The sequence below is a fragment of the Pectinophora gossypiella genome, chromosome 11 (assembly GCF_024362695.1).
Source record: "Pectinophora gossypiella chromosome 11, ilPecGoss1.1, whole genome shotgun sequence".
Lineage (NCBI taxonomy): Eukaryota > Metazoa > Arthropoda > Insecta > Lepidoptera > Gelechiidae > Pectinophora > Pectinophora gossypiella.
The window spans coordinates 5,635,125-5,649,924 of record NC_065414.1 but is presented as its reverse complement, the minus strand read 5'-3'; the positions used below and the strand labels follow the sequence as shown (position 1 = coordinate 5,649,924).

At 36.6% G+C, this 14,800-nt stretch overlaps 2 protein-coding genes across 2 annotated transcripts; both read left to right on the top strand.

The window, feature by feature from the left end:
* Positions 1-762: 762 nt before the first annotated feature.
* On the top strand, positions 763-3,553 carry LOC126370987 (pancreatic triacylglycerol lipase-like). The gene is made up of 6 exons (XM_050016172.1): positions 763-881; positions 1,476-1,650; positions 1,917-2,065; positions 2,329-2,574; positions 2,775-3,114; positions 3,424-3,553. Exons 1-6 carry the CDS (start codon positions 848-850, stop codon positions 3,467-3,469), a joined length of 990 nt encoding a protein of 329 aa, XP_049872129.1. The 5' UTR covers positions 763-847; the 3' UTR covers positions 3,470-3,553.
* Positions 3,554-8,377: 4,824 nt separating this feature from the next.
* On the top strand, positions 8,378-14,343 carry LOC126370984 (pancreatic lipase-related protein 2-like). Its single transcript, XM_050016169.1, has 6 exons — positions 8,378-8,452; positions 9,844-10,030; positions 11,734-11,882; positions 12,926-13,171; positions 13,446-13,782; positions 14,204-14,343. Exons 1-6 carry the CDS (start codon positions 8,416-8,418, stop codon positions 14,247-14,249), a joined length of 1,002 nt encoding a protein of 333 aa, XP_049872126.1. The 5' UTR covers positions 8,378-8,415; the 3' UTR covers positions 14,250-14,343.
* The last annotated feature ends 457 nt before the right edge of the window (positions 14,344-14,800 follow it).

The window sequence follows — 14,800 nt, the reverse complement described above, 5'->3', positions numbered from 1 at the left end:
AGCACGTGATAATCGTTTATGATCCAAACATGAATTCGAAAACAAATTCGACAATCATTGGTTTAAACCTGCGACCTCAAACAGCCCTACCATGGCTACACCGATAAAACGGAATGTACAACTGACTACCACAATTGGAAATATAGTCGGATGCATAAGTGATGTTATTTCTGGTCTTGCTTGAAATGTATTATAATATATTCAAAGTAGATTATAGATCACCTTCTACGTATTAATGCCACAAGGAGCTTAATGAAGACACGGGGCACAGAATCAACATAAACCTGTCGTCGCCTCGATCACAAAAATATCATAACAGGGGCAAATCTGTCATATGGATTTGAGATATCTTTAATACTGATAAGTATTAATACTTTCTTATATTTTATTTACACTCCCCTATGATTTTCAGTTGCCACCCGATGATTTGCGGGTGGTTTGGTTTCAGATTTCTATAGGTAAAATTTAATAACGTTTGCGAAAAATATATCACAAATCATATCCGATAATACACAGTAAATCTAGAGCGTAGGGGAGTGTAAATAAAGTGTTAAGTACCTATCAAACATTCTATAGGTAAGTATTATAGATGCTTATCTTAAATCCGTCTGACTGATAGGATCCTGTTTTGGTCTATTGGTGATCGGCACAACGACACCAAGCGGATTCGGGTAGGTACTTATACCTAACTAATCTCCTTCTAATTACTACTAATCTTCATAATAATTACTTGATTTCAGATAAGACATTTCGACTAGTATGATAAAATTCAATATATATATTGTAGTGCGAAGTGCAATTCGCATTCTATTTATCTACACGGCATAAGAAGTTACTTTTAGTAACAATGTTCAGATTTCTGGTTTTAGTTTATATGGCAGGTATGTTTACTTGCGGTTGATGCTTGACGTTTTCATTATTATTTTTTTAAATTCTAGCCTAAAGTGTCGTACTGTTGAATAAACGCCTACTCTTCCATCTTAGTCTGTTGTGTCTCTACTTTATCTCAGAACATCGAAGTCATCCCTATGAAGCTTCATCATTTCTTTTCGTATCGTACGCGCTGTCAAAATATTCAGTTTTATATACCTCTAGAATCATAATAGGCTACATAAGCCATCTTCGGGGCATGTTCGAAATCGGTCGGATATCATCATCATCATCATCATCAGAATCATAATCACTGTCACAAAACAGAGAACATCGATAATTTGGATTTAGTGAAAGCACCACATTATTATGATGAGATTATCCATTTTTTTCTAATTAACAGAACCAAAATCGGCCTTATCTGTTTTGCCATAGTGACTCCATATATAACTGAAATTTCTGATAGCGCGTACAATGCGGAAGAATTTTGGTCCGCTATCAGCTTGAAGTATATACCATTGCTATATGAGGTGTCCATTCTGTATCTAGTACTGCCAATATGTTGATTAGGATATATATCTAATTGTTACGTATTTCGTTTGCAGTTGCCATCACCAGTTCTCTACCTGTAGATGAATCGAAGCAGTACCCAAGGTTTATAGAAATTCCTGGAGGCGATGGGCAACTGCATAAGGTGGACTTAGAAGAGCAGCCTGATATTGAATTGCTATCAGAGATCACCAGGAATCCTGCTAACAACCTCTATCTTCTGTTTACTAGGTACGCTTCTTTTCAAGGATCATTACAATAATGTAATAGATAAACATGATACCCTTGACATTTCTTGGGTACTTACTCATCTAGTAAGTAGTATGGGAAGACTTATGTTTACTTAGCATCTCTTTAATTACACATTATAAAATTATATGATATTGTGAGAGCTAATGTGCTGAACTCCACTGGTTTAACCTTTAAAGGCGCAAGAAGCATTTTTTATTCTATAATGTTAGTTGTAATAACATCATTAATGAATTCCTTCATTTTAGACGCAATCCAAGATCTGCTCAGACGTTGGTTATGAACGACATTGACTCCATACTTTCCTCCAACTTCAATCCTTACGTGCCAACCGTCGTCATAGCCCACGGTTGGCTGAGCAACCAGAATAGCGACCTTAACCCTGTCATCAGAGATGGTAAGTAATTTTTTGGCTTTAGCTACTTCATCATCGTCATTAAAATGACATTGTCAAGCTAAACGCGTGGCTTCTGTCACAGGCTATTTTGAGTTGTTTGCAACAAGCTGTGGGTTTATTTTATAATTTACCTTATTTTGTTATTTTCCAGAATTCCAGATCCTTGTAACTTTTGATAACGTCGTTATAACATAATTTCCCGGCTGGAAAAATGGAAATAAGTAAAAAAAATATATATTTAACATACGTTTCTTTGTTTTCAGCGTACCTCGATAAAAGCGATGTGAACGTAATCGTTTTGGATTGGAGACGTCTTGCTATATCAGGATATGTCACCGCAGCTAGTGGAGTACCAGCTGTTGGACGAGGGTTGGGTCTGTTCCTGGAGTTCGTTAGCAGAGTGACTGGTGCATCTTACGGCTCGATGCATCTAGTCGGGTTTAGTTTGGGTAGCCATCTCGTTGGCAATGCTGGGCGGCAACTCGGTGGAAGACTAGCACGTATTACAGGTTAGCAGTAATCAAATTTTAATTCGTATCTGTACTTTTTAGGCCCATGATACGTATTTGTACCGTTCAAATGAATACGCTTTATATTCAAAAGCCCCATAGCATACAAAGAGTCAAATATTTCGTAGAGATTTGACATTGATGACATACTGATGACGTAGGTAGTAGCAATGCTCTCATATCTAAAATTTTCGTTACAGCATTGGACCCAGCTGGTCCTCTGTGGGTCTACAACTCGAACCGCGTAAGTGCCAATGATGCCATCTACGTCGAAGGCATACACACCAACGGTGGAATGGTTGGTCTTGGTCTGGGCAGTGCTATTGGCCACGCCGATTTCTTCCCCAACGGAGGAGTCACACAACCTGGTTGCTATACCCCTATCTGTGATCATAACCGTGCCTGGGAGTTTTTCGCTTCGTCAGTCACACACAACCACCTGATCGGCACGGAATGTACCAGCTCAACGCAAATCACTTTGAATACGTGCCGTGGTTCTAGGATATTGCCCATGGGAAATGATGATCTGAATAAGCGAGGGTAGGTTTTTATTCGAGTGTATTTTTTTCATTAACCTCGACCAAGGCTATGGTCGCTCATCGAACTCAACCCACACATAAAGAAGAATCTTCACTGATTATTATTAACAATTAATGACATTTACGTATCTACCTACGTAAACATACCAAAGCGTACCTACCTACAGTTTGTACATTTTAATAATAGTTTAAAGTAATATAAATACAACACTTTGTTATATGGTTCTTAGGCCTAAAATCCTCTTAATCAAATCAAACACCAAATTTTTAATAGTAATTCAATTATTTTAAATTATGTTTTTCATTTCAGATTTGGAAGGTATCGCGTGAATACTGGAAGGAGATACCCGTTTTAAATGTCTGGAAAGACTATGTGACATGGAAATGAATCTGGATTTTGTATATTAATAAATTAGTAATAAAATAAAAATAAATAAAAAAAATAAATTATTGTGTTTGTTTTGTTGTTTTTCAAATATATAATGTGCACCTTTATATCACAATTTCAAGGAACCTTGCGAAGAATTATACAATACAATAACTCTTTATTGCAATTAAAAATAAACAATTATAGTCAGTTAGGTAGTACAACAGTGGCCTTATGGCTAAGGTAGCATTCTCTTCCAGTCATCCTAACCAATTATAATGTGAAGATAGTCATTTAAGTTTTTAGTATAAATGGTACAGTCAGTAACAAGCTAGGCATAGGCTTATACCATAAGTAGATTCATACCTATTATATTATAGCTTCTACTCTATAGTATCCATTGCTAGCTAAAAATATTTATTTTCTAGTAATAATCAATAATAATCTATCGCGATGTATTACAAAACAAATTAAATAAAATCCTAATTATTCCATTTCTCGAACAGACCGTAAGTATGTAGAATCATTAGAAACCACTGTCTTATTAAAAGACAAGATTATAAAAAATATCCATCTAATTTTATTTTGTCACCTGTCATGTTCTTATCCGTTGAAAAAGATAGGGACGAGTAAATGACAGGCATAAAACTTATGGAACGCACCTCAATTGTAGGGAGAAATTTAAAAATCCCTTCCATATTTTATTTTGGCCAATAACCCGACAGAATTAAGTTAACAGCTCACGTCAAACGGGTTGCATACGAGCGAGATGCCTATTTTATACGCCCGGGTTATTCATTCATTTTAAAATTAACAGTTGTCAATCATCCGTCCCTTTCCTTTTCCGCGGATAAGAAATTGACAGGTATCATCATCATCACCAGCCCATTAACGTCCCCACTGTTGGGGCACGGGCCTTCCCTATGGATGGATAGGGAGATCGGGCCTTAAACCACCATGCGGGCCCAGTGCGGATTGGTGGTTATTAACGACTGCTAATGCAGCCGGGACCAACGCCTTAACGTGCCTTCCGAAGCACGGAGAATCTCGAGATGAATTCTTTTTTTTTTGTGGTCACCCATCCTATGACCGGCCTTTGCGAAAGTGGCTTAACTTCAACATTCGCAGACCGAGCGCGTTTACCGCTGCGCCACCGAGCTCCTCACAAGAAAGTGACAGGTATAACTTAAAATATTATAAGGATGTGTCTGCAGGAATCAGGGCCACTATACACCAATGTTTAGATCTACCACAATCCTAGGGAACAGACACTTTCTAAGCACTATGAAGCAGCTGAATGTATTTTATATATGACATCGTAACAAAAGTTCAGATGGTTCCGAACATTCCGATATCAAAAACATAAACGAGCGGCAAAGAAAGAGGGTAGACAGATATGTCTGCCCGTAGAATATTATGGATCTACCTACTCCACTCCAATCTCATCAGTCATCCCGTGATCGTGGCACTTGCAACAGTGTCGAAATATCGGGAGTCTCATATCCCCATTTAAACGCGGTAAGAACCCGTTATTATGTGTTTTAATTATCGTAACAAAAACTTTGAGGGATGGTTAAAGCCATGATTCTGAGTTGATATACAGTGGAATTTTAAATTATTCTGTATGTTATGTGCAATAAAGTATACAGGGTGTTAGTGACACCGCAACGAATACTGAGGGTGATGATTCAGACCATGATTCTGAGTTTATATCAAGTGGACCGTCGCAAAATTTGTTTTTTATTTTAAGTTTTTTTAAATGATTTCCAATTCTATACTATTGCGATGGAAAATTCCACTTGATGTTAACTCAGAATAATGAGCTGAATCATCCCTCTCAGTATTCGGTACGATATCACTTACATCCCGTACGAGTACATACAGGTAGCCATACAAGTAGGTATGGGTATTAGTGACACCTTAACGAATACTAAGGGGGATGGATCAGACCATGATTCTGAGTTGATATCAAGTGGAATTTCCTGTTGGAAAATTCATGGTTTTTCTTTATTTTTATTTTTTAAATTATTTTCCGTTCCATACTTTTGCGACGGAAAATTCCACTTAATATCAACTCAGAATCATGGTCTGACTCATCCCTCAAAGTTTTTGTTACGATGTCACTAACACCTGTATTTGTATTTGTAATATTTGTGCCCTTAACGGTTACCAGGTTTGGGAAAAATAATGAACAAGACTACTCGTAGCCTCTCATATTATTATATTCTAACGGGTACGATGAACCGAATGGTGGGAGGTGATTACGAATACACCATCGCCTTAGAATAAAGAATAATACTGCATATAGAACGATAAAACCAAACCATCAAACTTCCTAAGTTTGGCGGGGATGATTTGTAAATCTACCGTTTAAATTTTTCATTTAAATAAAAAAAAAACTCGCCGCCCTGCACCAATTCTTATCCGGCACCGAGCTAGATTTATCTCACCCCCTCTCGGTCTTGGTTTAGCTTAGCTTAGTAATCTGCTACCTCTGTAACTTGCTCCCACGATATGCCAAGAGCCTGTAATTTGGTCAACCGAATGACGTTAGGGGATCAAAAAGCAATATTGCTAGGTATTTAAAAACATCATAGAAGTCTTCTTGATCTTCCCCTTCCTCTCAAAAAGAAAGAGTGAGAGGGTGAGTGGGTGGGAGGGTGAGTGTGAGTGAGAGTGAGAGGAAGGGGAAGACCAAGAAGAGCTTACATGGAACAGATTAAGGAGAAGGCGAACGTCGTGTCTTATAAGGGAGTGAAGGAATTGGTTTTTGATAGACAAGAATGGAGAATGCTACACCGATAAGAGCGTGGCTCTTAAATTAGTGATGATGATTTGACGCTTGTTGACATTGCGCAACTTTTATATATGCGCAAATATCAAATTGCAATATTGTTTCATTAAAGCGAGGCCTTTGCGTATCCCACGTTCACAACTGGGGTCTAAAAAGTTCATTATTAAGCAGAACATCCTCGGCGGGTCTTATCGCATTTTGTGTTCGGTGTTCGCCACAGGACATCTGAACCTCACGTGCAGAGAGGTCCGAACCTCCCTCCCGAACAGAGGCTAGGACCTCTCCACTGAGGTTTGACGTCTTCGATCATTCGGTTAACATCTGACATGACAGAAAAACATAGATATACCACAGATCCAATTCATATATGAAAGCAAAAATTGCTATTTGACGTATTCAGCATTAATGCTTGTTTAAATTAACTGAGTAAATGTGGCCTTTTTAACTCCTCTCCAATATTGCTTTATGATATTAATTGACATGATGCACTTACTTTTATATGCGCAAATTTATGTCACCAAATGCAATATTGCTTTTTATGATTCATTGCAACGATGTGGCCTTTTTAGACCCACTGCTCTTCTAGAAATATCGTCCATCGTCCAATCGACCGCTGCTTCCGTGTGCATTTTATTTGTGTAAGTACGTAATATTTTTAATCAGTAGCGTATTAAATAAACACTAATCCACTAAGTGATATCTTAAATCAATTTAAAATTTGGACTTATGATTGCAGTTTAATATCCTTTAAAATTGATAGGGGGTAATGCAGGTGAATGTGTACAAACACTTTGATTGATAGATATCCGCTTCGATTTTAAATCCTACAAGATAAGATTTAGCCTCACTGGGAATTAGTATTTTGATAGCATTATAACGAAAAAAAATACATCTAGTAATTTTGTTTGTTGTTACTTCTGTCATACAATTGAGTACTTGACAGTTTTCGGATGAGTATTTTAAAAATTACAAACGCTTATTTTACACCTCTTTAAATATTTTATTTTCTCTAACAAACTTTATATAATAAGAAAAAAAAAACATATTTATTCATTAATTTCAAATTCCGCGCGAAAACGCTTGGTCACGTGACATTTTGCCCAGTGACGTCACATCTCAATAAACAAAGGAACTGTCAAACATTATAACTTGAAACCTGACAGATAGTTTTTTATTTTATTTTGACGTTACACGAAGCTAAATCATGGCCGCCCGTATTTCAGATAAAAATCGCATTGTTATTTTGTAGAAATAAAATAAAAATGTTTATAATTAAAAAAATATGGGATAATTATCTTTAAATGATTAACTACCATATAATACATATTTCATATTGTATTGTTACATCTCTGTCAAATAGTTAATTGCAAATGGTTTGAAGTTATGTCTTTGGTTCCATTCCCAGAACTCGGGGTCAATACAGTTATCTAATGTTAGAGTTATTGAGTCGCCAAAAATTTCTGTAGATGATTGGATCCAGAAATTTAATAAGAACAGAATAATATATTTTTTAAAGAAATAAATAATAATGATAATAATTATGCCAGCGTCGAGGGTGGAGAACACAATGTTACACATAATAGTACGGTCACGAGCATTAATATGATACACTTTGGTACCATGTCACATTAACTTTTATGACAAATGAACTGTAAGTCTCACTAAATGTCAAATATGGTAGTGCGACAGTCCTAAAGTGGGTACATTATATTGCTCATGACTGTACCTGGGTACGTCACTGGAGCGTACTTCTTACTTACACTCTAGTTAAAGAAAACACATATAAACTCAAGCCCGCAATCCCTAAATGGGTAGGCAGATCCACAAATAATCAATAACAACTTGCAACCACTGTTGATATGAAGTCCTTCGATAGATTTGATGAACCATATGGTGGCAAAGGAGCAGCGTATCTCCCAAAACAATCGACCCAATAAATTAATAGAATCGATCAATTAGAAACAAAAAACCTTAAAATAACACAATCTCTCTGTGAAAAAAAAAGATATAAAAAATATGTAACTGGTGTGAAATACGTGTAATTAAAATATTGTGCAGGCAAACCCTGTGAATTGCGATAGTAGCTAATTAGAATATAAAGACAATGCATCGACGGTATTTTGTGTCAGACGCTTTCCAAAATGAAGTTACTCCTGCTGTTATCCGTTGCCGTATTGGGTATGTTATTTTATTCTAAACATTTTTTTTTGTACCGAAAGTGCCATGATTCGGATATTGCTTGCTACCAAAAACATACATACATAAACAACCTATACACGTCCCACTGCTGGGCACAGGCCTCCTCTCAATCAACCGGACTGGGTACGGAGCATACTCCACCACGCTGCTCCACTGCGGGTTAGTGGAGGTGTTTGGGCTAGTATCCCGGGACCAACGGCCTAGCGTACCTTCCAAAGTACGGAATCATCTTACTTTTACGGGCAATCAGGTGATTCAAGCCTGGAATGTCCATATCAAACAAAGGACAGTCTCACAAAGTGATTTCGCCAATGTCCCCATTGGAAATCGAACCTAGACCTCCAGATTGTGAGCCCAACGCATAAATGCATAAATGGGACGTATTTATCATTATACTGGAGGGGGTGTGGCGCACGCTGCTCCAGTGCGCGTTGGTATAGTAACATAACATAACAACATAACAAATACTTTATTGCACAAACAGGAAAAAACAAAATATAAAACAAAAGAGAAATAGAATTAGTACAATAGGCGGCCTTATTGCTAAGTAGCAATCTCTTCCAGGCAACCTTTAATTATAGGAGATATTGAATATTAAGTAATATAGCGGGATAGTGCAGCATGGGAATACTTGTGCATATAAAAATAAATAATAGATGTCAAGGAACACCGAATTAACAGGAATTATTAGTTATGATTCGCTACTCTTTGTTAATAAACAAACCTAAGATACCAAAAATAACAATATCTACTTATTCATATCCCTAAATTACAGATGTAGTCTTTAGTAGTAGAGTCCTTCGAATGAAAAGAAATAAAGTATTTATTATTAGAGGACGAAAATAAAATGAAAGTTACACAAATAAAAAAGATACAAAAGAAACATAAAAAGAACAAAACAAAAAAAAAGTTGAATAATGAATGGAATATAGAGTGTGCCGTTCAAAGATGTTTTATTCTTAGGCCATTATTGTTATTAACGGCCTCCGTGGTCTAGTGGTTGAGCGTTGGGCTCACGATCCGGAGGTCCCGGGTTCGAATCCCGGTGGGGACATATCACAAAAATCACTTTGTGATCCCTAGTTTGGTTAGGACATTACAGGCTGATCACCTGATTGTCCAAAAAGTAAGATGATCCGTGCTTCGGAAGGCACGTTAAGCCGATGGTCCCGGTTACTACTTACTGATGTAAGTAAGTAGTCGTAACATGAGCCATGCCTCTGGCGGCTCAATAGTAACCCTGACACCAGGGTTGATGAGGTTGGTACTCCACCTCACAACCCACACGATAGAAGAAGATTGTTATTGTTTATTTCAAACTTGTCATTTTTTGTTCAAGCATGTTTATTTGACCCGCAAACCACTTTCAGGTTTAGCCGCCGCTGCACCGGCGGACGATTTAAGGACTTTGGATCATAGCCCATATCCTCGATACATCCAGTTCCCAGATGGCGACGGAAACATGCAGGATGTAGACCTGGAGGCCGAACCTGACTACGAACTCCTCAATGAAATCACGAGAAACCCTGCCAACAATTTGTATCTATTGTACACAAGGTAAGTCTAAGTTCCAAGCGTCCAGTTCTTTAGAACCATGTCGCATTAACTTATTTGACATCATACGTGGTTTGTACATGTTAGGGACCTTTGGCGGCTCATTTATAACCCCGATACCAGACACACGTTAAATAAAAGAAGATTTGACTTTAAAGACTAATAAAAGGACGTTTGGGGAGGCCTATGCCCAGCAGTGGGCGTCGTACGGCTTATGATGATGTGTGGTCGTTCGACGTGGTAAGCAAAATCTTATGAAAGATTGGCATTTGACCACGGTTAACTTTAAAACTTCAATTTTCGGAAGATTTTCATAGAAATATTTTCTTGTTTCATACTTTGTCATGATTTTGATTTTGCCGTAGCCCGTTTTTAGTTTTTAAACTTATATTTATTGACGTGTTTTACTTATAATAAGGTCTTAAAATTCGATTAAATACGAGTTTTGTCAGATCTTATAAACAGACTTCTGATAAGAAAGACGCCCATTTACAAAGTTAAAATAAAATTTTCTTTTTATTTCACACCCAACCAATTTTATATATCTCGTGAGTTTTTGAGACAAATGCAATCTCAAATATTATTTAAGTAAGTATTAGAAGGATTATTATATTAGGTTTATATTTAAAATAATAGATTATATTTATATGACATATTTGGTCTAAACGTTCGCTAAAGTCGTTTCTTACACGATTTTAGACGATATAGGTCGCCTTATACCTCTAAATCAAAGTTGCGGTGTTGATGTTTTTAAAATGTTGAACCGAAGTGTTCGTGGTGCAAGAAAAAATATACTGTCGACCACAAATGTTTCGTTGGCGCCATTTCAAAATGCATGAACGTGCTTAGATATTTTTTAATATTCCGAATTCTAAATTTAAAATTACCTGCCAGCACTTTCTAACGCTAAAATATGATTTTACATCTCGTCTCAACACTTATTTATGAACGCACAAAATTATGTACGCTTCCAGTGAAACAAACAACTTTTTTATTATTATCCTTCTACATCATGCACATAGAACATTTCATTTTCCAGCATTTGAAATGGGATTTATCAATTTCGGTGCTCCAGTTCCCTCATTCAGCGCTTATCGCTATCGACCCACTAGGGTCGATTAATTCTTTCAAATATTTTTCCTCTCAGACGACGCCCTGAGCCGAGGTTCGCGCCCAACTGGGCACCCTCAGGCCTGTTGCCTTAAACGTTGTACCGGGTGAGAGCCTTCAGCGCTCCCCATTTGTCCGGCCAACTAGTTAATGCCATCTGCGGCAAATCTACAATAAGTCACGTCAAAAAAAAAGGTGCTCCAGATACTTTGATCATTAGTCTATCAGTTACCAAAGCAAAATCCCAATTCAGTTACTTACGCAATATGTGACCTTTATTAGATTTGGAAACATTCAATTGGAATATTCAAAAATTTTACTTAATGAAACACTGGGGATGTATCTTACCATCCTATTTTGAGAGATCAAAGACAAGTATTATTTCATCCATCATGAAACCTTGTTTGTATTAGAAGGATTTCCGCAAACCTTTGTTGAGTGAATTATTAAACACCGTAGTTTATATGTATTAGATGTCAGTTTGGCTAAGTTTATCGTCTTTGCCTTCATTCATCGCTATCGGTAGTTGATTGAATCCGATTGTCAGTACTTAATATTATTATGATCGTTTAACTGTTTCATCGTTACAATTACAGACGAAACCCTCGAAACCCCCAGACCCTGGTGATGAACAATGCCAACTCTATCACCAGCTCCAACTTCAACCGCAATTTGCCTACCATGGTCGTCGCTCACGGGTGGTTGAGCAACCAGAAAAGCTCTTTGAACCCTGTCATCAGAGACGGTAAATATCTTTTTTGAACCCCTAAATCTGGTAAAGTCCAGCAGGGTGGTATGTAGGTACAGTTGCCTAAAAGCATAGAATAAGGAATAATACTACGTGTAGAACGGCAACTCTCCGCTACATACCAGGGGCCTGTTTAATAAAACTTGTAAATTACAACGACAATTTGATGTTCATTGCGTAGCTAATATGAAACTGCAAAATATTCGTGATCACATACTCCGCAATGTAAATCAAATTGTCATTGTAATTTACAATTGTAAGTTTTATTAAACAGGCCCCAGAGCGTTTGAGCTAGGTTTACCTTAGCTTGCCTCGGACATACATCAGTCTTGAGTCGTGAAGGCTGCGCGCGGACCGTGGGTCTTATTTTTTTATCACTTTAGTTTATAATATTCAATTTCTTAAATTGGACGCCAACATTCTTTCGTCCGATTCAAATATTAAAATTTGGTCTCACAGAAATTATTTTTCATGGTAATTGTTCGTCAAAATATGGTAATAAAAATAAAATTGAACCTAGGCAAATAATTAGTTCCATGATTCTTTACGTCAATATTTATTTATATTCTAATGAAAAAATAACAAAAAATGATTATGATTTGTGTAGTTAATAAATAAATAAGCATTAACAGATGATTATAAAAGTTTTTTTAACAGTACTACCTACGTAAGTAATGACAGCCCTCAGATGTCACTCACAAAGTTCCGCGCGTACGATAACGTTAATGTGTAGTGTTTGTGTAAAACGCGGTTGTTCATATGAAGTGTCTATTAAAAAAAATACATAATTATGAAAATTATGTAAATTATTATGTGATTTCGTAGACTATCAGTAAAGCCATATTAATACGACACATATTTAAAGACATAAATGAAAAATATTTGAAAATAGATACCTGTCAAAGGTCAATTAGAATATACATACATAACCTAAACAACAATCCTATGAAACTAAATGATGGGCATAAGACTCCTCTCAGTCTATCGAAGGGGAAAAAGCTTACGAGGATAATTTATGATAATGTTATTTTTTCTTCCAGCTTACCTGGGAATAGCCGATGCCAACGTCATCATCATTGAATGGAGACGACTTGCCATGTCTGACTACGTAACAGCTGTTCTCGGTGTCCCTGCAGTCGGCAGAGGCTTGGGCCAGTTCCTCAACTTCCTCCACCGAACCACTGGAGCTCCTTTCGATTCCATGCACCTTGTTGGATTCAGTTTGGGCTCTCATTTGGTTGGAAATGCTGGTAGAGAACTTGGCGGAAGAGTTTCCAGAGTTACTGGTAAGTGTAATATTTTGAACGGACTTATCTCAGATAGCATTAGCTACTTAACTATGATACCATAAAATATTCCGTACATAGTTTCGGGAATATTGAAGAAGTCTCATCAACTGGTATTCGTTAAAAAAATATAAAGTTTTTTATCCCTAACCAATGACCATGCATGTCACAACTTAAACTTATTATAAATCAGCTTTAATCAAGAAAATATTCTATATTTCTTTTCAAAGTAATTATATCACTCTTTTCTATTCCAACCATCATCTTTTGTCAGGTCTTGACCCCGCTGGACCTCTATGGGTATACAACAGCAACAAGATCAACCAAAACGATGCCAGATACGTCGAAGGTATCCACACTGACGGTGGCTACCTCGGTCTTGGCATCGGCGATGCTATTGGCAACGCTGACTTCTTCCCCAACGGTGGAAAGTCACAGCCTGGGTGCCTCACTGGCATCTGCGATCACAACCGTGCTTGGGAATTGTTCGCTGCCACCGTTACTCACAACCATCTCATCGGTCGCCAGTGCGACAATGCCTGGCAGATCACTTGGAACAACTGCAATGGACCTGAACACAGAATGGGCAACAGCGACCTGAGGAAGTGGGGGTAAAGATCTTTATTTATTTTATTTAGTGATTTTTGCCTTTAGTGTATATTTAAGTATATCATAATGTAAGCTGAATTGTAGAACTCAATTGATGGTTGTTTTAAGAACTTTGTCAGACAAATGTGTTGAAGCGTCTTCCAATCTACAGCGGGGTACTATCTTGGTAGAACGTAATCCGTCAATATTATTAGGAATTATGTATTTAAGTACATAAAGTGCTTATCCTCTTAAGGGTATGTTAAGGTAGTTTGTATATAATTAATTGAAACCCATTGAATGTAAAGATAAGCCCGATTCCTCCGCTTTTGGCTTTATGTTATATTTTTGGTTGTTTTCACAAATCAAATATTTTAATGACTTGAACCTATCTTTTTCATTGGTATCAACGTATTAAAACTATGTTTTAATTAACTTTTTCAGAGTTGGCAAATATCGTCTCAACACCCGCCGAAACTACCCGTTTTAAGTAATGACTGACTGAAGAAACTTTCTACTAAACTGACTACTGCGATTTTGTGAAATGAAATAAAAAGTATATATTTCCTAGTAATATAATATAATTGTTTTATTGTTTCTATTACCCTCCTCTTTCATCTTATGATTATTATGATCATGCGATATATCTGAGCTACATTGAAAAAAATGACATTGTTATATTTTATTGCTTATATAAAAAATGTACGCGAAGGGTACACGTGTCTTTTTTATTATCAATAAATAATTTTAAGTCCAAGTATTTAAATTTTAATTCTCAAAATATGTTTATTCTAAAAAAGCGTTAAACACATCGGGGATGTATTATGTCAATTTTAGTTTAAACGATATTAAAAAAAAAATAACAAAAAAGTGGGCGGTCTAAATGTTAAAAAAATAATTTTATTGTTGTTTGATATTTGGATCACATTATGTATAGAATTATGTTGCTACTTTATTACTTCTCTTTTTTGATCAAAATAACAATGGGTGGAAGATGTAATTGTGCCCGGTTGTAAAAAAGGGTCATAAATTATATCCAAA

Excerpts from the sequence above, each read along its gene's own strand:
- LOC126370984 (XM_050016169.1), top strand. The coding sequence starts at position 8,416 with ATGAAGTTACTCCTGCTGTTATCCGTTGCCGTATTGG. Across the intron at positions 11,883-12,925 it reads GAACCCTGTCATCAGAGACG|CTTACCTGGGAATAGCCGAT; the intron begins GTAAATATCTTT and ends TTTTTCTTCCAG. Across the intron at positions 13,783-14,203 it reads AGCGACCTGAGGAAGTGGGG|AGTTGGCAAATATCGTCTCA; the intron begins GTAAAGATCTTT and ends TAACTTTTTCAG.
- LOC126370987 (XM_050016172.1), top strand. The coding sequence starts at position 848 with ATGTTCAGATTTCTGGTTTTAGTTTATATGGCAG. Across the intron at positions 1,651-1,916 it reads CTCTATCTTCTGTTTACTAG|ACGCAATCCAAGATCTGCTC; the intron begins GTACGCTTCTTT and ends CCTTCATTTTAG. Across the intron at positions 3,115-3,423 it reads GATGATCTGAATAAGCGAGG|ATTTGGAAGGTATCGCGTGA; the intron begins GTAGGTTTTTAT and ends TTTTCATTTCAG.